We start from the raw sequence: 19,069 nt of genomic DNA, 5'->3' as shown, positions 1-19,069 counted from the left end.
TGTCGGTGTTGTAAGGGCTTGCTCATTACAGTTGGGCATAAAGGTAAGAAAAATAATTGTGAGAATGTCCGATAAGACACATATTATACTATGTTGCTACAATTTTCAAAGGCTTTTATATTGATAAAAAATGGGTAGATTTGCCCTTTTTCTCCTTCCTCTCTTTGCTTTATAGTGCGGTATGTATACCTATACATTTAAGTACCTTGGTTGTGCATAAGCATTTAGCGTTTAGGTCACAATTTGTAACCTCGCCTTTCTAAGACTGGAGTGGCTTACTATGTGGCGGTTTCTTTCTTATGCATTCCGGATATAGCTGATCATCATACCTAAGAGATTTTACGGCCTTTGGTTGAGGCTAAGTCTCTTTACATATATTATGATATATATGTCTTGAATTTACTTCCTATTGCCGCTTTTACTATGTAAAGTTAAAGACATAGCATGTTTAATGTGTAAATTTTCGATATGTCAGCAGCCTGCATAAGTTTTAATGCACGCTTGTGAGGCGTACGTAATGTACGCATGTACCTAATAAACATGCATGGTACATGCACTTCCTTAAAGCTACTTCAAAATATACATGTACTTGGGGCGAATACGCCATGGATTTTTTTTTATTGAGGCAGGTACCTAAAACATCCTCTAAGGCCCCACTAAACCGAAGAAATGTGACAGGAGCTGATGGAGACCAACGTGAACCAAAAATCGATTTAGACTCAGCCCCCCCACGTACAAGCAAGCGCCGTCCTTTTCAACCCTCATAGCCTTTCCCTCTACTAGGATCTACATACCTACAACATACCTACATCTAACATATTTCTAACCTAGACATGAACACGGGGAACTTATCAACGTCGCCAACTTTTAACGGGACCTTCCTTGTTCCATACCAGCCATTTTTCAGGCCGTCTATAGACATCTGCATCTAACTTATACTGAAGTGTTTCTATCCATAACTATTTACTGGAATTCACTTCGCTTCCACTTTGACCTCGAAAACCGCGTCTCTTGCATCTCGAATATTTCTCCTCCGCATATATCTCTCTCCTCCCTGCCTCGCCTCCGTCCTTGCGCCTGGTTGGCCCCGGAGTTGTCGCGTCGTGCGAGGCAGAGCAGAGGGTGAGGGGCTAGTTAGCTCTGAATTAGAGATCAGAGATCAGGTCAAAAAGGAAGACTGAATTTGGCCTAAGGTATACATCGGACGATAGCTTCGGGTCAGTCTCCCTGGCTAAGATATTTCTACTTTGGTTTTCGGCGCCGGAATTGGATGCGTACTTCCCAATGCATATCGGCCAGCTTCCTTCAGCCGTGCTCTAACCAGCAGGCTATAATGAGACCTCCCTTCGACCCTAGGCCTCGATACTTCCCTTTCCAGGCCTGCCACTGTCCTTGAGAGATGTTACCCTCTGTTCAGATGCACCAGATGGTGCATCCATCCCATCACCTCGACTCTTCGTTGCCGTCTCAGCTGGATCGCAAGCAGGATCGCCATTCCTTTCAATATTACACTCGCACTGCTTCAAGAGCGTCCGAGCCGTCGCTGGGTTTTGGCTTTACCTCCTGGCACAGCGCTTTTCCCATTCGTTCCTCGCAGCCGCAGCCGCCATCGCTGCCGATGCATCCGAGATCGAATGCTTTCGGGATCCCATCTCACCTATCCGATCACGACGAACATCAGCTTAGACGCAAAACGCCGAATGGCACGATAGATGCTGGATATGATGGCAACCCTGCCCAGCTAGCCTCGGGGCCCCCGCCTTTGAAGCATATGATATTGCCTACCGCAGCTTATCCCCACCAAGACCATCATACAATGAAACATCACGTTAAGCCCTCAGTAGACGACTGGTCACTTCAGCCACCTCTAATCTTCAACGCTCCGGATCATGGTGGTCTCGCTCTCGACTCTAACTCATTAGCGTTCGCAGGCGGTTGGCGACGTGGACTCATCAACGATTCCCGTGCCCCTATGGCCGTCGATGCGACTCCCAATGGACTACCAACGGCCGCTTATCCTTATAATAATGGTGTCAATATACCAACAGCTCTGCAGCCTATATACCAGCACTCTCCGTGTCCCGCTATATTTGACAATGGAGGGTTGCTCCCGCCTTCGGCTTGGCCTGAGACGAACGTCCCTAGTTATCACCCTAGTGCGCACCCGGGTAGCTTGAACTATCATACCTTGAATTATGCGCCAATGCCCCATATTCGTTCGCCTAACACCTTCATGCCGACTAAGACACCGTACAATACCATGGCCCATTATGGGGAGAGCCCAGTAGGTCTACACACGCCGTCCCAAGGGCTGGAGTCTCTTACACTCGAACCTACCCAATATGGTAGACCCAGATCCGAGTTAAATGAGAATTCTGCGCCTGCGATGTTCAGGGAAAAGGCTCTTGCAAACGCTCATCGATCATATATTGAGCTTCTGGCGTACTTGCATTTTAGCAAGAAATCTCAAGGCCGTTCTGCTCAGGACGCCAGGTCCTCAAAAATGATTATATTCCCAAAAGTACCAAGGCCTCCAAATCATCCCAGTTGTGTCCTCACCCCGCGACATTCCCGAGACACGCATAGCTATAGAGACTTGAACAATGGCAGCAACCATATACTCAGTCCTCAACCTGACGGATCCTCGAGCTTATACGGGCAGCATGCTATTAAATATCAATTACGAGACGATGAAGCCTCCCGCTCGGCCTTCTACTACCCATTCAGTGGTGATGGTTCAGGATATCTTAATACAGACATTGAACGAGGGAGAGTATCGATCAAACCTCTCTCCAGTGCTAAGGCTGCTGTTGAGATGCTAACTCATTTGTGCGAACAAAGTGGTTGGAAATGGGTCGACGGTATGGTGCTTGGCGGCTGTTTACATTACGGTCTTGAACGTTACGAGCAATCATTAGAGTGGTTTCAGAGGATCATCTCTCTAGATGAGACGTAGGTTCTTATTTTAAGCCTATCTCCTCCCCATAGTTGGTTTTACTAACCGTGCTTAAAGCCATGTTGAGGCGATTTCAAATGTTGCAGCGACTCTTTATTGCCTAAATAGACATGAAGAGGCCGAACAGCATTGGCTGCGGGCCGTTCGCTTGCGACCCAGTTATCTAGAAGCTGTCGAGCATCTCGTCGGGCTTTTATGTTCCAGTCATAGAAGCAAGGAAGCTGTTGATATAATTAATTTTGTTCAACAATCTCTCCGTCTCCCTGATCGGTCTGGCTGCGATATCAGTCCCGACATAAGTGGCGAAATCAGCAACTCTGTGTACGGCGAAGCCAAACTGCACCTGCATCAACATTGCGGGCCAATACACAATAGTGATGGTGGTGAAGAGTCCAGGTTATCTGGCTTTGGTTCAAGTGGCTACTGCGTCGGTGGCAATGAGAATGGTCGCATTATAGCCCTGATTCACGCCAAAGGAAACATGCTATATGCGTTGAAGGATATCGACCAGGCTTCTGAGGCTTTCGAGGAGGCCGTACTTATCAGTGCTGGGAAGAAGCTCAAATGCATTAATTCCTTAATACGCAGAATACAGGCTGTTTTATCTCCCACGAGTATATACGGATCCTCAAGACGGGGTAGCCCTCGTACGCCATCTATTGGACCGCTGCTACTCCCTCCTGAGAAGGCAAGGAGTACTGCCCGATTAGTTTTTGCGGCCCACGGCGAGCTTCCCGGATTACGTTTCGTGCCGGACGGTGCGCCGAAAAGGTCGGCAATCTCCACCACCAGTAACTCCTTGTTGTCTTTAGCAAAGATATTCCAAGATGCCATGTCAAATGGTGGTTCCTTTCCAAGGCTATTACGTCAGCCCTCTGGAATTGGCGACATATTAGCTCTCTACTATTTATCCCTATCGCTCTCCGAGAGTCCTTCGACGGCTAATAATGTAGGGATTCTACTAGCCAGCGTTCAGCACACTAGTCCTGGCTCGCAGTTGCAGATCCTAGAAAGCCCGAATATACCACCGATACCTGGAATTGCTCCCGGCAGTGGTCTCGCCTTAGCTCTTGCCTATTATAACTATGGTTTGAGCTTAGACTCCAAGCATGTTCATCTCCATACGAACCTCGGAAGCCTACTAAAGGATATTGGCCAACTTGATCTAGCAATACAAATGTATGAGCAGGCCGTTGCTTGTGACGGCAACTTTGATATCGCTCTTACGAACCTTGCCAATGCTGTCAAGGACCGTGGCCGCATTAGTGATGCTATTATGTATTATAGGCGCGCTGTCAACTCTAACCCCGACTTTGCAGAAGCGGTGTGTGGTCTTTCTACAGCTCTTAACTCCGTCTGTGACTGGAATGGTCGAGGTGGTGTACTGCTATATGGTGGAACATACGACCGCTGGCATGTTGATGACGAGGGGATGCTCCGGGACGCCAAGACGGAAAAGACTGGCAGTGGCTTGATAAAGAAAGTCGTTGATATTGTCTCCAAGCAGCTTGCGGAGTCTTGCCATTGGGGCGCGGACATTTTGCGAAATGGAACCCTCGAACTCCTAGTTTCGCAGGTCAATTTTCTAGCGGCGGAGGGAACACGAAAAGGGGTGAATATTGAGGATGCTCTGCGTAGATGGGCAGGCCAACCGTGGGAAGGCTCGAAGATCCTCCGTCTCGTGGAGCGTTCAATGAAAGTGACGATGCGCCGTTGGTATTTAGATAAATACGTTCGCAACCGTGCATCGCAGTCGGGATACCCACGACTCAAGCTGCCAGCCTCCCTAGCTGTGCCAGCAGCACCGACTGTTCTTCCTTTCCATACCTTCACCTGTCCGTTGACGGCTAAGGACATACGTATGATTTCTCAGCGAAACGCGGCGAGGATATCATGCTCAACTCTCAAGTCGCCGTGGCTTCCAAATTCCGTGTATGCACCGCCCCCTCCGCCTAGCCCACATCTCAATATTGGTTATGTATCATCGGACTTCAATAATCATCCACTCGCGCACCTGTAAGTACTATGCCTATTAATAACGCGTCAATGGTTCTTGTTTCGTTAATTAACCACATACAGGATGCAATCGGTATTCGGATTTCACAACCCATCACGAGCGAAAGCTTTCTGTTACGCTACTACGGCGAGCGATAAATCGGTTCATCGGTTGCAAATAGAGCGTGAAGCCCCCGTATTTCGCGACGTGAGCAATTGGCCTTCAGAGAAGCTCGTGGAACAGATAGTCGAAGATGGGATCCATATTCTTGTCAACCTAAACGGCTATACCCGAGGCGCCAGGAACGAGATATTCGCAGCCCGACCGGCGCCAATACAAATGTCTTTCATGGGATTCGCAGGTACCCTTGGTGCTGAATGGTGTGATTACATCTTAGCCGATAGAACCGCCATTCCTCCATCTACACTACGACCTATGAGAAGCAACACAGACTTGGAGGATGTTTTTCGAGATGACGAGTTTGGCGACGAAGGTGAATGGATGTATTCCGAAAATATCGTCTTCTGCCGTGATACTTTCTTCTGCTGCGACCACGCGCAATCGTGCGACCCGGCTGAAAGGGGTTTGACTTGGGTAGATGAACAACGACGACGATGGAAAATGCGCAAGGAACTTTTTCCGAATCTCCCAGACGACACTATTATACTTGGTAATTTTAACCAGTTATATAAGGTATTTTCTTAATGCTAGTGACATATATCAGCCACGACTAACCGTATCATTTAGATCGACCCTTCCACGTTTCGCACGTGGTTGCGTATCCTCTCCAACGTCCCTAAAGCCATACTCTGGCTTCTCAGATTCCCCGAGCTCGGCGAGAACAACTTGAAGAAAACAGCTAGGGCTTGGGCCGGCGAGGAAGTGGCAAGCCGGATTGTCTTTACAGACGTGGCGCCGAAGCAGCAGCACATTTCGCGGGCACGTATCTGTGACCTGTTTCTGGACACGCCAGAGTGCAACGCGCACACAACGGCTGCAGACGTCTTATGGTCAAGCACCCCATTACTAACTCTACCGAGATATCCGTATAAGATGTGCTCTCGTATGGCAGCGTCGATTCTCAAAGGAGCATTGCCAAAGACACCTGCTGGGGATGAAGTTGCCCGGGAGCTTATTGCTTCCGGTGACTCTGACTACGAAGCGCTCGCAACTAGACTTGCAGGAAGCTTGACTTATCGGTACGTGGATGGAGAGTATTGCGAGGGGAACGGGCGACTGGCCGAGATGCGAAAGGTTTTTTTTGAGGCGAAGTGGAAATGTGCACTCTTCAATACACGGAGATGGGTGTCTGATTTAGAGTGGGCATACGAAGAAGCATGGCGACGTTGGGTGGCCGGGCAAAGTGGCGACATCTATCTACCTACAGAAGAATAGTGAGGTGTTTCCGGGATGGGGGTTACCTATAATACCCTTGTGTCTCACATTTGACGTGGACAGGAAATAAGCCCGGGGATATTCGGTACCGGCCAAGGATACTCATGGCATTGGATGTGGCACATGATATTCACATGTCGCCTATCTATGAGGGAGCATGGGAGTTCCGGTTAACATGAGAGGGAGACCCGAATGGACCATGTTGGGATTTCAAAAGGCCTGTGATTGCATTTTGAACCTGATCAGGCTGGCTTTGGACGAAGAACTCGAAGTTTCTATGATAGAGCAGGTAGCGGACTCGGACCAAGTGCTGGTAGGGTTACATTACCTTTGGGACAGAAATATGCAGTCGTTTCAGCAGCGACGGGCAGGGGCGTTTGGTATTGTGGCAGCGTGAATTTATTAGGCTATGCTGTCGATGGAATCATGTAAATATACCCAGAGCTGACGCCCCACGGGTGGGTAAAGCGAATTATGTTGCTCGGTTATGAGTTTCTTTTCGTCTTCTTCTTATTTTTATTTTATTTTTTATTTTTTATCTCTTTCATATTATCTTATCTTCTCCCTTCTTATCATTCATCTTGACCAAATGGAACAAAAAACAAAAATAGTCATTTTCGTTCTTACGTAGAATACCCCTTGGAATACCCCTAGACTGCTCACTGTTAAGATAGCGAGTGCATTAAAATCCGCGACAGGTGGCTTGATAAATCAAGGTTGAGGTTACGCAAAAGTAAGTCAGATGTACGTTGGCTAGGTATCTGTTGGATATTCGGGATACGATACCTACACACATCTACGTAAGGTATATACATATATACATATATATATATATGCATATATACAAGTTAAGTAGTCTCCGCAGTGTACAGGTAGGTATGTACCACTGTACCAGTCGATGGAAATGTGCCGACTCGTCCTAGCTCGTTACCTTTTGTTTCCTTGGTCTTGTGGGTGGGGGTGGATGGTTTCAGCCGGCGAAGAGAGAAGACGGGGTGCGGCTGAGGTATCTGTGGGTAAGTTTTTTTTTTCAACGGTCACGACGTCTTGAGCACTATCGGCCAAATAGTCAAGGGAGGTCCCCGCGAGCCAGAGATGATAAGTTCGCTTGGCCTTACCGGTTTGAGGCGACGAATGGGTCCAAGAGAATATAACTAACTAGATAAATCCATTTATTTATTAAGAATTAAAGTATTATAATTATATCCGTAGTGTTGGAGAGTTATTAAGAACTGACAAGAGAAAAAAAAAACCCTTACACACAGTAAGCATATCAATGTCCCCAAACAGGCTGAAGAACCCTGGTAAATGTCTTAGGTAGGCAAATGTTTAACTGTAAGTAAATATATTGTTCTTAGTTTCAGCCGGTGAAGATGAGATCCCAAGTCAATGGGTCGCTGGAGAAGTAAAGAAGCCACATATGCAGATCGTCACCCTAACGAACTTTAAACGGCCGGGGCCATGTTGATCGTTTTATAAAGTACCTATACTCGAGCTATATACAAAAGACTTACATACTACTTAGGTGTATAAGTATGGTACCAAGCAGGGGATAGAATACATAGACTGGGAATAGGTACCTGTCTGGGACCCCTTGTCGGATCTGGGGTTCGCATATACACTACATACATACATATATATATGGTATACTTATAATAATCAAGCCGTGTGGGTTGTGGTTCGAATATACCGGGGGGCGGTTCTTCACGAAACAAATCATCTTGGGTCTAAACCTCACTCGGCAGCTGGCATCTCAAATCGGAGATACCTACCTGAGCCTCGTGGTTCTCCACTAGCTACCTGTTAGTAACTAAGTTATCTATCTGTCTATCTAACTTGAAGTTTCGTCTAACCTGAACCTACAAACCGGTACGGCCCAAACCTAAACTTAATTATCGGATGATACGTCGTGGGCATCTTTAAGAGAACCTCTGCTGCTAATAGTATTGATATATGGTGGTACTAGCCTAGATGATGCTCACGAGCGAATAGATATGACATAAAAAAAAGTGAAAGAGGGAAGATGGGATTAAAAATGAAAAAAGCAAGGGGGAAAGGAAGCGAAGGCGTTGAACTTGTACGCAATTCCCCCCATCCCCCACTACGTTGGTCGCGGATATGGGGCAGCCCCTTATCCACGTATTGCGCATAATCTTTTTTGGCCTTGTCTACCTTGCCTATCTTACCTGGCTCTAGAGGCGGTGGCTGGACGTTTTCCTTTTTTTCCTTTTTTTTTTTTTTATAAGTCCTTCTAGACTTGCTTTTTTTCCCTCATCCTACCTCATATGCTTCACCTAGGAAGAAGAAGAAGAAGAAGAAAAAAAAGAAAAAGAAAAGCTAGGAGTTAAAGAATGCAGGTGGTACGAACCTTGAACCTTGGAAAGCACTTGTCCAGAACGAATCAGCTAGATTAGCAACTACGATACACATGCACATAACCTACATATAGGTAGGTACGAACACTTAGCTGACGAGAGGGCTGCTGAGAAGGCAGGAAGGATGTGGGTCTCTTAGAACTTACTTTAGAACTTACAGATCTACCTACCTACCTACATCCACCTGCAGCGTGCTACTACCGTTTATTAGGTATACAATACCTACTACCTACATATTCCTGCTCCTGCTCCTGCTCCTACTGCTACTGCTACCATTCGCTATTACCGGTGTTGCTACTACTATGTATTACTTTTACAGTTGTCAACGCTCATACTCGTACTCGCTCATGTACTCTCTCATGCTTAGCTTAGCTTCTCTTCTCAACTTAACTTAACTTGATCTTGTGCCATCTTCGTCCCCATCCCTCCCCCTTCATTCGTTCAACTCTACCCCCAATTTACATCTAAGCCTACAGCCAATATACATCCTCCATTCTATGTTCTGTGCTCCTATACTTTTTCTACCCTTTCCTATACCTACCTAGCATATATGCCTTATCTTGGTCTATGTCTGTTCCCTGCCCGATCTTACTCCATATGTTACTATTCGCCGTAGTCTAAGCCAGCTCTTCAACAACTTAAAACTACTTCGAAATTTCGACTATGTAAACTGCCTTTACGAGTAGTCGAAACCTGAATTTCCACTGAACGCGTGGCTGTAAATGAAGAACTAGAGTTCGAAGCTCTCAAGCCGCTTGGACGGTTAGGAATCATTAAAACGTTAACCGGGCGTAGCCATCACACGGGTTCAGTTATAACTGATAATATATAACCGGGATCGATGGCCAAACCCCTTTACAATTTGGTTATCACTTTCACTTGGATATCATCACTCTATATCGCACACATATTTCTCTGGGCCCGGTCTACCGAATCACTTACTTGTCCCCCCTGTCCCTCGCTTTTATATTGGTCCCATTACTTCCATACGTACCTATCGCCAAGCGACACCGTCATGATGTCGAGGCGCGGCCCCTGGACAAATCGCGAAGATGAGATGTTGAAGGAGATCGTCGAACAGCAAGGCGCCTTGAACTGGGTCAAAATTGCGCAGCGCGTTCAAACAAGGTCGCCAAAGCAGTGTAGGGAGCGCTATCATCAGAACCTAAAGCCCGGCCTCAACCATAGCCCTATTACACCTGAAGAGGGTATTTTAATAGAGAATTTGGTCCGCTCCAAGGGGAAACGTTGGGCTGAGATTGCCAGAGCTCTCAACAATCGAAGCGACAATGCGGTCAAGAACTGGTGGAACGGCGGTATGAACCGCCGGCAGCGTCTGATGCGTAGAGCAGCTGAAAACCACTACGCTAGGGTTCATGGTCAAAATACCCACGACGAGTCTACGCCGGAACTATCGCAGGTTCCAGCATCATACCACCGCCACGACACACATCACCTTCACTCACGCTCGGGCTACTCGAGCGGCTCACTCTACGGACACCACGAATACCACGAGCATCACGGACAGCACGGACAGCACGGACAGCACGGACATCACAGGCACCATGAATATGAACAGCATGCAATTATCAATGAGGCCACTAACTTATCGCGCCCGGCCTCTGCTTCTCCTTATCCTTCTACTTATCGTTCTGTAGATCCTTCTACATACGGTCCAACCTCACCATATAACTACCAAAGTCGCCGTGCCAGTTCATGGGAAAACTACTCCGAGTTCTCGGGGCTCCCATCGCCTTCCGCGTCTTCGACATCCCCTATTGAGCTTCCAGAGTCATCTACTCCTTTTCCTTGGATGTCGGATCATAGCTTGCCGTACCGCGATATACACGCTTCTAGCCACTCCCGAGAGACTCTCCCCGTACTACCTCCATTACGGGTTAGGGATTCGTCCTCGCCGTCGCATGAGATTCAAGCACCGAATCCCAGTCACGACTCGCAGCCAGCAAGGGAGGCTGTTCGTCTAAACCGGGTACAGCTACCGCATATTAATGAATGCTTCCCGGGAAGCTATGACTTACATGGTCGACGGCGCACGGCACCTGACACACCGCCACGTCATCCGGCACGACGCCCGGAACGACATAATTCGGGCTCGGGATCTCCATCCTCACAGCGCGTATCACCACGCTTACAGCGCCGATCTCCATTATTACAACGCAGATCTCCACACCTACAGCGTCGATCCCCGCCATCACAGCTTAAAGACAAACACCGCGCCGTGGACCCTAGGATGGATTTAAACTTCCTGACTCATTAAGTGTGCGAGGGTCTATCAAAGTGCCGTTGGATTCATGAATTACGAAGGAACACCCCCCCCCCCCCAAAAGAGAGTCATCAAGAGGTCGTTGTACTGGAAAACAGGATAAATGACCTACTTGGTGTCTATTTCATGTCGGTATTTGACGATATATATTTACTAATACAAACCGACGAAGACCCCCAGTCACCGGGATAGCTGGGATGTTTGGAGTTAGAAAGCGATGGGATTCAAATGTGGTTTCTTGTATACTGCAATTTCTCATGAGGGTTGAGTATCTACCTGATGAATAGAGTAGGGAATGCCGGAGATTACATGGAACGTGTTGGCGCTCAATGTACGAGATTGACATACGGATTAAGGAAACGGAGAAGGCTCCATGTTCTCTGTCAATTCAGACCATATGATGAATCTAGCTTGGCACTACTACAAGATGAATTAATAAAGCATTATTCTCTTATTTATTCTAGCCTTCTTGTCAACTTAGAGTTGTGTGAATAGGACTAACCGTGTACCAACAGCCGGATATGATGGGCTAGGTGGAACGATCCCTTCCCCCCTTCGTGGGGAGCAAAATTATCCTTCAACGGCGGCCGATATGGCGTGGTCCCTAATACTCTTGGTTCGCGAGTAGAAAGTAGCCGACAGGACTCGACAATGCTGTGGAACGCACCGAGTCTAGAAAAGGAGAGGCCACTATGGCTCTAACGATGGAAGTTATTGTTCCATCCCGATGCCCCCCCTCGAGACCAACAGCGAAGCGGACGTTATAGAACGGTTTCAGGGTTTACCCCTATTCAAAAGTACCCGCCGGGGAAAGTGTCACAAGGGGAGAGCAGTTATTGGTAAACCAATAATGATAATATAAACGTTGCCGAACGAGCCGGTACAACAAGGGAGGGGGGAGGAGACACGCACACACACCCCCGGTCTAGTCCGGGTAGTGCAGATCTCTGATCCTGCTGCATATGTACGCTGCTGCGCTTTGCTACTCTATCTTCTGTTGGCTTTTGGCGCGGCATGAGCTAGGTTTTGAACCCCGAAGTTGGGATGGGATGGGGTTGGTATTGAGCGTTGTAACGATGGGGAAAAAAAAAAGGAATAAGAATGGATAATATACCATTAGGATCCGGGATAGGGTAAGTATGAGGTATGTATGTATGTATGTACATACGTATGTCTGCACATATATTGAGCGTGGTATAATCGTGGATGTCTATTGAGCCACATACCGGTTTCTAGTATTATTTACGAAATGCCCTTGCATTATTAAACACCCAAAATTTGCCAGTACCTACCTTATACAACAATACCGTTCGTCAATACATGGTTGTTTCTGCATCCTACCCACGCGCCAATTACCACCCCCTCGCTCTCCCCTCTCACACTCGCCGTTGGCGTTTGTCAGCACATAACCTACTTGGCGAGCAACGGCCGCCATGCAGCCCCTGAGGGCTGTAAGAGAAGTATATATATATATATTAAGGGGCTTTTCTTTTTAACGGCAGAGGAATATATATATGTACGCCCCTGATCTTGCTTCTGCTCGATTTTTGTCCGATAAATTGGACGTGGTCACAGGGTAATAAGGACCTACATGTCTTCCTGCGCACATGTAAGGCTACCTAGCTCTACGAGTATGTGTATACGTGTGTATGTGCGTGGTGTATTATACACGTATGATAAGCCCCATGCGGCCAGCCGCTCCCTTGCAGACCGCTCCAGCTTTAGCTCCAGAGCGGGAAGATGGAGGGTTACGTTCATATATGTCTCTTCCTTTTTATTATTATTATTAATTACCTATTCTGCTTGAAGGCAAGAGAAGGCGAGGCAAGTTTAAACTCACTTACCTGGCCGGGATGGGCCCCGTATCACGGGGTGCTGGATACCGTATGTCTACCTGATGTACACCGCAAATTAACCGCGCGACAGGGACATGGGGATGAAATATATGGCACTATCTATTCAATAATGGGGATTGGAGATGGCGGAAAGATCCTTTGTGTTTGTGCGTCTTTCTCCGGTTACCTCCCGGCTCAGTGGAATCCCGACCGTTTGACTGTTGGAAGGGGAGTGTTACCGGCAGCATGGTACTGGTGAGTTGGTGCAGGGATCTTTTTCCTTTTCTTTCTTAATACCGGTAGTTTATTTTATTTTATATTCGTTTTACTGCATGCATATGCTGACTTCATATCATACAGATCATTTATCGTACGTACGTGACGAGACAGCCATGCGAGGTCGAGATAGATTAGCGACCAGGGGTTTGATTGGGTTTGGCTGGGCCTGATCCGCGGTGCTGCTGCTGCTGCTGCTGCTGTCGGTACTTGGGTAGATATATAAATATATATATTTATTATATTTGTTCTTATTAATTCTTACTGCCTACTATTTATACTCTATACTTTATATAACTACATATAACCACCTAACTTTATAAGTACATATAATCAAGTAGTTATACGTACATATATTTATACTTATGTACTTTATCATAAATACTCCCAGGTCGCCGATGAGATGCAAGATCCGCATGGTAGAGATTGTGCTACATATCATGCTGTCGGGGGCGCGATATATTGGATTTGTGATATTACGGCGTGGCCTGCCGCTCGCTGTTTCTTTCACTTGCCCTGCGAAGCACGTTAGCTTAGCTCCGTGCGGACATACCGTCCCGAGACAAAGGAGAATCCGCTGAAGAGACTAATTACTAATATATAGCAGTTAATAAAAATAACAAATAACAGTAATAATAAAAACAGGAGGAACGAAAAGACAAAATAACAGAAGCAATAAAAATAATAGAAATAATAGAAAAAGGAGGTACTCGCTTTCTCCGATCTCCGCAGGGTACACAGGCCCGGAGATCTGGGTCAACGCGCTCGGTTATCGAGAACCGAACCTTAAGTTATGTATCCCCGTCCAACGCATCCATCCATACCCCATGCTGCCCCCATGTCCATGCGTAACCCAATTAATCCTTGGCACCGGCATCGTCATCATTTATCATCATCATCATCGTTAGTTTCCAACGAACGGGGAAAACGTTATTACGGATATAAGCTTAACTTTCACCACCCCCCTTTCATCACCCCCCTTTTTTAAAAAAGTAAAATGTCAAGTTTTTATTATTATTATTAAAATTTACGGAAAGACAAAAACTAACAAGGTTTATTAAACTAGTTATTAGTTAAATTTGTATAATAAAACCTAACTTTTAAAAATAAGCTTAAACCCATACATACATACAACATAACACAAGTCAAACACTGACACCGTGCTAGAGCACAAAACTCGGGAAAAACCGGCCGACGTTGACAATATCTACATCTTCTAAATATACATCTCTCTTTCTAACTATCTATCTGTGCCGTCCCTGTCCCTGCACATTACAGCACATCATCATCGGGAGCTACTCCGTCCAATAATACATGTGCTCGGATCCCTCTTGACCCTGAAGATCTGAGATCTACTTTCCACCTGATGATATACGTACAGTGCATTATCATTTCTACTTGCCTCGCCGACTCTTCAGTTTTTTCGGCCGAAATCCTATAGCGAGGCTTCAAGCCTGGCACACATAGAAGCCCAATGCGGGTTATGTTGGCAATTAGTCAGAGGAGGCGTTTAATCCAGACATTGTAGGATTACGGGACGGCTTTTTGAAATTATATGTGTAAGAAAAACAAACAAACAAACGGACTGCTTATAGATCGAGCCTTTTCTTTTCTTGTACAGTATCAGCTTAGAGCCTCGCGAGCACGAATTCGATAGGTATCGCCAACAGATGGATCCCTCGAAGATTAAATCAACCGTCTAAGAATCACCGCATAAACGTTACCTACTCCATCCTTTCTACATGTATTGATGATACACTACTTAACGCCTCGTACATTATTATGACATTGGTTCCTGGTCTTGTTCGTGCTCGTTGCCTTGCTATACTCACTGCTTTCACCCCCCGGCGTTGGCGAGAGTGTTGCACGCCTACTAGTTAACTCAAATCCTGAACTAGGACTCCGGACCCTGTTTCTATCGAGTGACGTTGGTAATGCTATTGGTACCCTTGGAGAATCGAAGTAAGCAGCCACCGATGGGCTCCCTGTAGCTGCTTGAATTACTGTGTCTAGACTGCTCGTACATGAACTTCGCGAGCAGCTCTTTTCCGCGGCTGATGACCACCGGTCTTCCAAAGACTCCGGGGAGCTAGACAAATCGCACACCGGCCCTTCGCTTATCTCCTTGGCTGAGTTCTCTTTCATGTCTTTAAACCTAGGCTTCCATAGCTCCGCATCTTTATCCACGTTTCTCCTAGGAGAGGCCCCTGCTAGAAGTTTATTGCCAGAGCCGCCACTCGTGAGAACATGAGATACGTCGTCTCCAGGCACAAACGAGAACCCAGATAGACATCGTAGGCGTCTTTCGTCGAGGTTGAGACCTACATCCTTGGGCACATCATCGAGCCCACAACCGCTCGGATGCCGGTGAACGTCCTCCGAGCGAAAAGAGGCGTCGTCGCTGCTGCCACCGAGAGGTTCCTCGCAGTCCTCGCAGTCCAGTAAGTTCTCTAATATCTGCCGCCTAGCTTGCTTTCTGCGCCACCCGGAGGGTTCTATCCCTGTTCCTATTCTGCCATCTATCTCAGATGCGTCGGATACATCATCCGAGAATAGTGGCTTTGGCTTTGGCTTTGGCGTTATTTGACCGGTAGAAACTGTGGGTTCCACTAATTCTTTCTCTGGCTTAGACGAATCCTCACTCGCTCCTGAGGTCACTGCTGTCTCATATCGTCGACGCCTACTTTTAGAGCGAATCATGCTAGCATTTATGACAGTATCATGTCGCCGTATCCTCTCGCTCATGAGGAAGTCACTATTACTGTCGAGTACTTTTGGTACAGGCTTGGTCTCATATTTGTCTATGTCTCTAGGTACGTCAAGAGACGCCTCTACACATGTATATGTAAGATATTTCTGTTGAGAAGAGGGGTACTAGGTGGACAGCTGATGTACTTACCTTGCATGGTTTGCGTGCTGAGGCGCTTCAATTTAGAGACAAATTGCTTAGCCTGAGGACCATTCCTATCAACGACACTGTTCGTCCTGGCTAGCGTCACTGCTTCTAGACCATCACTGGACGTCCTTGACAACAGTACTTCAAGCCGTTTGATCTCAGCTTTATACTGACTCTCGCGTTCCAGCCATTCGTCGGCTACGGATTTGAAATGCTCCAGGTGATACTCAAGCGAGTGCCTAGCTTCGTTGTAAGCGGCATCGATGGTCTGAATCTTCTCCTGAGCGTTGGCGAATCCTTCGATCAGGTGTAGGATATACGAGTTATACTCGATGGGAATGGGTTGTAGCGCTCCCTGGGTCATGAGAACGACCTGGAGCGCCTCGACCATCTGGTCTAGAGAGGGATTATACCATATTTTATCCTGTTCGCGGATAAACAAACTAGCAACACTGCTACCAGTCAATGGCTCGTGCGATGAGTGGCTGGTTAGACTTAAGTTGCTGGCGGCCCGTCTCGGCGTGCGCTCAGGGGACGTTGGCGTTCGGGGGATGCTAGGAGTACGAGAACGCTGCCCGAGCCGAAGCCAGCTGAAGTCGGTCATGTTGCAGACGTCTCTCTAGGTCCAATATTAAATATACAACGTAACGTATAATGATTGACTGAGGGGCACTGACCTAGATTATATGCTATGGCAAGAAGAGTTGGGTGCAGCTTTTAGGGAAACAGGAGAACATGGGAACAGGGGAACAGGATTAGATAGCTGAGAACAACATGCGGGTGGAAGGCAACGATGCAAAAGGGATAAAGTGAATTGGTTGGAAAGGGGACAAACTTTTGACGGTTTAGTTGGTTTAGGTAGATTTATTCCTTCAATTGGGGGAAGTCACAGTCGACTGTGACAATGACTGTAACAATCAACCATTCCTGGCAGCTACGTGACTTCCCATCATACATGTACCTATGACGCGCCTGAAGGGCAGGTACATACGTTAGGCACGTGTATTTTATCCATCTATATCTACGCTCGCATATTAAAACATCAGACTACTATCCTCTTAACTAATGCATTCGCCGAATGATACTATATATGTAACCATCTACCTAATGTTACAAGGCCAACGCTTTTCTCATATACGCCTGTCACCGTAGTATCCATCCTAGAATCCATATCGCATATGTGCGTCTATCAGTCAAATAAGTCTCCAGCTCTCTGCCGCTGCCGCTGTCTTGACCTTCCCTCGAGTCTATCAGCGAAGAGCTCCTTTCCGGAATTCGCCCCCAGTTTTTCGGGGAATAGTTCCTTCGCTGACTTGCCTGCACTGCCCTTAATTGCGAACCCTTGATTGGCGCTCCTCTGGCTTGCTGTCCCACGAATATTGAAGCCAGAGTCCCTAGCCTCCTCTACAGTCGTAATCCTGTCTGCCAGTTTACTCTTTCCCGGAACGGTAATCCTATCCTCGAGCCTACGCCCTGACGTTGCCCGTGTATCGTTTCTCTCGTCCATCAGAGGTAGCATGATCCCCTTGGCTAGTAAAGTAGTTGTATCTTCCATTTCATCCCCGAGCCGCCCGGATCCTTCTCCTGACTTGTCTGGGAAAAGCTCCCTAGCCCTATTGCTACGCGACATGCGGCTCTTGATTGCACGTGCTTTGTCACGATTTCGAGCTGCCAACCCGTCACTCTCAATGTCATCCATTGCCTGATCGCTATCTCGACCACGGGGTGAAGCTGACCGCCTTCGCTGAGGCTCGTTGTGGCCGCCAGAACTGCCAGGAAATAGCTCTTTGCCGCGATTGTCGGGACGATACGAATCCCTTCTATATCCCTCTTCGCTCGTAGTTGGTGTGTACGACCGCCTGCGCCGAGGTCGCGAGTACGATGCGCGACGAGATAAGGCGGCTTCGTCATCGTCATATAGGTTGACATCGAACTGCTCCTCGGTCTCCCGGTTTCGGGTTTCCCTTGTTCGCCTACGGTTATACCCCTCGCCATCCCGGTCACGGTACCTCCGCGCCTCGTTGCGCCGTCGCCGTTCTTCTGGGTCATATTCGGGGTTCAGAAGATAGAAGCGGCTCCTCGAAGCAGCGCCGACTTGCTTCTTATCAGATGCGACAGCTAACCGGACTTGTAACATGACCTCTGGCCTCTTTGAGAAAGGCTTGGCAGATAAGAGTTGCCGTAAGGGAAGTTGAGAAACGTCATATATGTCCTGAGCTGCTAAGGAGCTGAGAGCGCGCGACGCGGCCGATTCGGAAGCAAATAACAAGTTGGCTGAGGAATCGTCTATCCACTCTATTCTCTCTATTGGTTCCTCTGGGAAGTGTTCGGCGACATAAGTCTTGACCTCTTCGGGATTCATGACATCGAGACCTCTGATATAGACTTTGACGGGTATGGGAGTATCGTCATCTACTATTTCCCCGGGTGAGCGATTGCCCTAGAAAGACATTTGTTAGCATTTTATTTCGCCTCGCCTAGCGTATGTTACGGCGTTACGGTAGTTGAGCATACAGGTGCGTCTTGAAACTCTGGTTCGGGAATTATAGGCTCGTCAGGCACGAGGTCGATATCCACATCCATCTCCATGTCGAGATCCATAGTGTCCATCGTGTCTAGTATCTACCTGCCAAGGCGCGTTTTTGACGGAAAGGGCTGAGTCGCGGGGAAACTGGTCGAGTGGAATCGTTGAATCCAAAGGTGCAAGGCGCGCCGAAAAGAAGGAGTGGTCAAAACAAGTTGAGGAAACACCCAGCACCTTCAAGCTATGGCTTTGATATCAGCTGGAGGGTATATTGATGCGATGCGATCGTGGCTAACGGATAATGGATAATGTATGCAATTAGGTGAATATTGTAGACTGAAGCTTCGAATCATTGAACGAAGTAGATATAATATGGACGGGAGGGGGTAGGAAGGAGGTATGTAAGTGCGCAGTATATGCAAGGGGAAATATATCTGCACTGCCTTCGCTCTTATGTATTTAGTACGTTCAAGTTATCCAATGTAATTTGTGATGAAGTTGAAGCTTTGAAGGAGGTAGCTTGGTACTTAGG

At 47.3% G+C, this 19,069-nt stretch overlaps 4 protein-coding genes across 4 annotated transcripts; 2 read left to right on the top strand and 2 right to left on the bottom strand.

The window, feature by feature from the left end:
- The first annotated feature begins 1,083 nt into the window (after window positions 1-1,083).
- Window positions 1,084-6,680, top strand: F5Y00DRAFT_167565 (glycosyltransferase family 41 protein). The gene is made up of 4 exons (XM_048004807.1): window positions 1,084-2,952; window positions 3,014-4,972; window positions 5,036-5,645; window positions 5,700-6,680. Exons 1-4 carry the CDS (start codon window positions 1,400-1,402, stop codon window positions 6,345-6,347), a joined length of 4,770 nt encoding a protein of 1,589 aa, XP_047861488.1. The 5' UTR covers window positions 1,084-1,399; the 3' UTR covers window positions 6,348-6,680.
- A 3,060-nt stretch (window positions 6,681-9,740) lies between these two features.
- On the top strand, window positions 9,741-11,000 carry F5Y00DRAFT_272860 (uncharacterized protein; the record flags this gene model as incomplete). Its single annotated transcript, XM_048013064.1, has 1 exon — window positions 9,741-11,000. One exon carries the CDS (start codon window positions 9,741-9,743, stop codon window positions 10,998-11,000), a length of 1,260 nt encoding a protein of 419 aa, XP_047861487.1.
- Window positions 11,001-14,779: 3,779 nt separating this feature from the next.
- F5Y00DRAFT_272858 (uncharacterized protein) lies at window positions 14,780-16,617 on the bottom strand (the record flags this gene model as incomplete). The annotated part of the gene is made up of 2 exons (XM_048013063.1): window positions 14,780-15,948; window positions 16,017-16,617. 2 exons carry the CDS (start codon window positions 16,615-16,617, stop codon window positions 14,876-14,878), a joined length of 1,674 nt encoding a protein of 557 aa, XP_047861486.1. The 3' UTR covers window positions 14,780-14,875.
- A 406-nt stretch (window positions 16,618-17,023) lies between these two features.
- On the bottom strand, window positions 17,024-19,035 carry F5Y00DRAFT_246151 (uncharacterized protein). The gene is made up of 2 exons (XM_048009095.1): window positions 18,528-19,035; window positions 17,024-18,453 (listed from the first exon to the last, which is right to left on the bottom strand). The coding sequence occupies exons 1-2, from the start codon at window positions 18,621-18,623 to the stop codon at window positions 17,203-17,205; spliced, it is 1,347 nt and encodes a 448-aa protein (XP_047861485.1). The 5' UTR covers window positions 18,624-19,035; the 3' UTR covers window positions 17,024-17,202.
- Between the last annotated feature and the right edge of the window lie 34 nt (window positions 19,036-19,069).

The sequence above is a fragment of the Daldinia vernicosa genome (genome assembly GCF_022497035.1).
Source record: "Daldinia vernicosa strain CBS 139.73 unplaced genomic scaffold F5Y00scaffold_55, whole genome shotgun sequence".
NCBI classification, from domain to species: domain Eukaryota; kingdom Fungi; phylum Ascomycota; class Sordariomycetes; order Xylariales; family Hypoxylaceae; genus Daldinia; species Daldinia vernicosa.
Note: the sequence above shows the minus strand (reverse complement) of the source record. Positions and strands in the feature narration are given on the sequence as shown.

Coding starts and splice junctions, on each gene's coding strand:
- F5Y00DRAFT_167565 (XM_048004807.1), top strand. CDS start 1,400: ATGTTACCCTCTGTTCAGATGCACCAGATGGTGCATCCATCCCATCAC. Junction 4,973..5,035: donor AATCATCCACTCGCGCACCT/GTAAGTACTATG, acceptor AACCACATACAG/GATGCAATCGGTATTCGGAT. Junction 5,646..5,699: donor ATTTTAACCAGTTATATAAG/GTATTTTCTTAA, acceptor CGTATCATTTAG/ATCGACCCTTCCACGTTTCG.
- F5Y00DRAFT_246151 (XM_048009095.1), bottom strand. CDS start 18,623: ATGGACACTATGGATCTCGACATGGAGATGGATGTGGATATCGACCTC. Junction 18,454..18,527: donor CAGAGTTTCAAGACGCACCT/GTATGCTCAACT, acceptor ATGTCTTTCTAG/GGCAATCGCTCACCCGGGGA.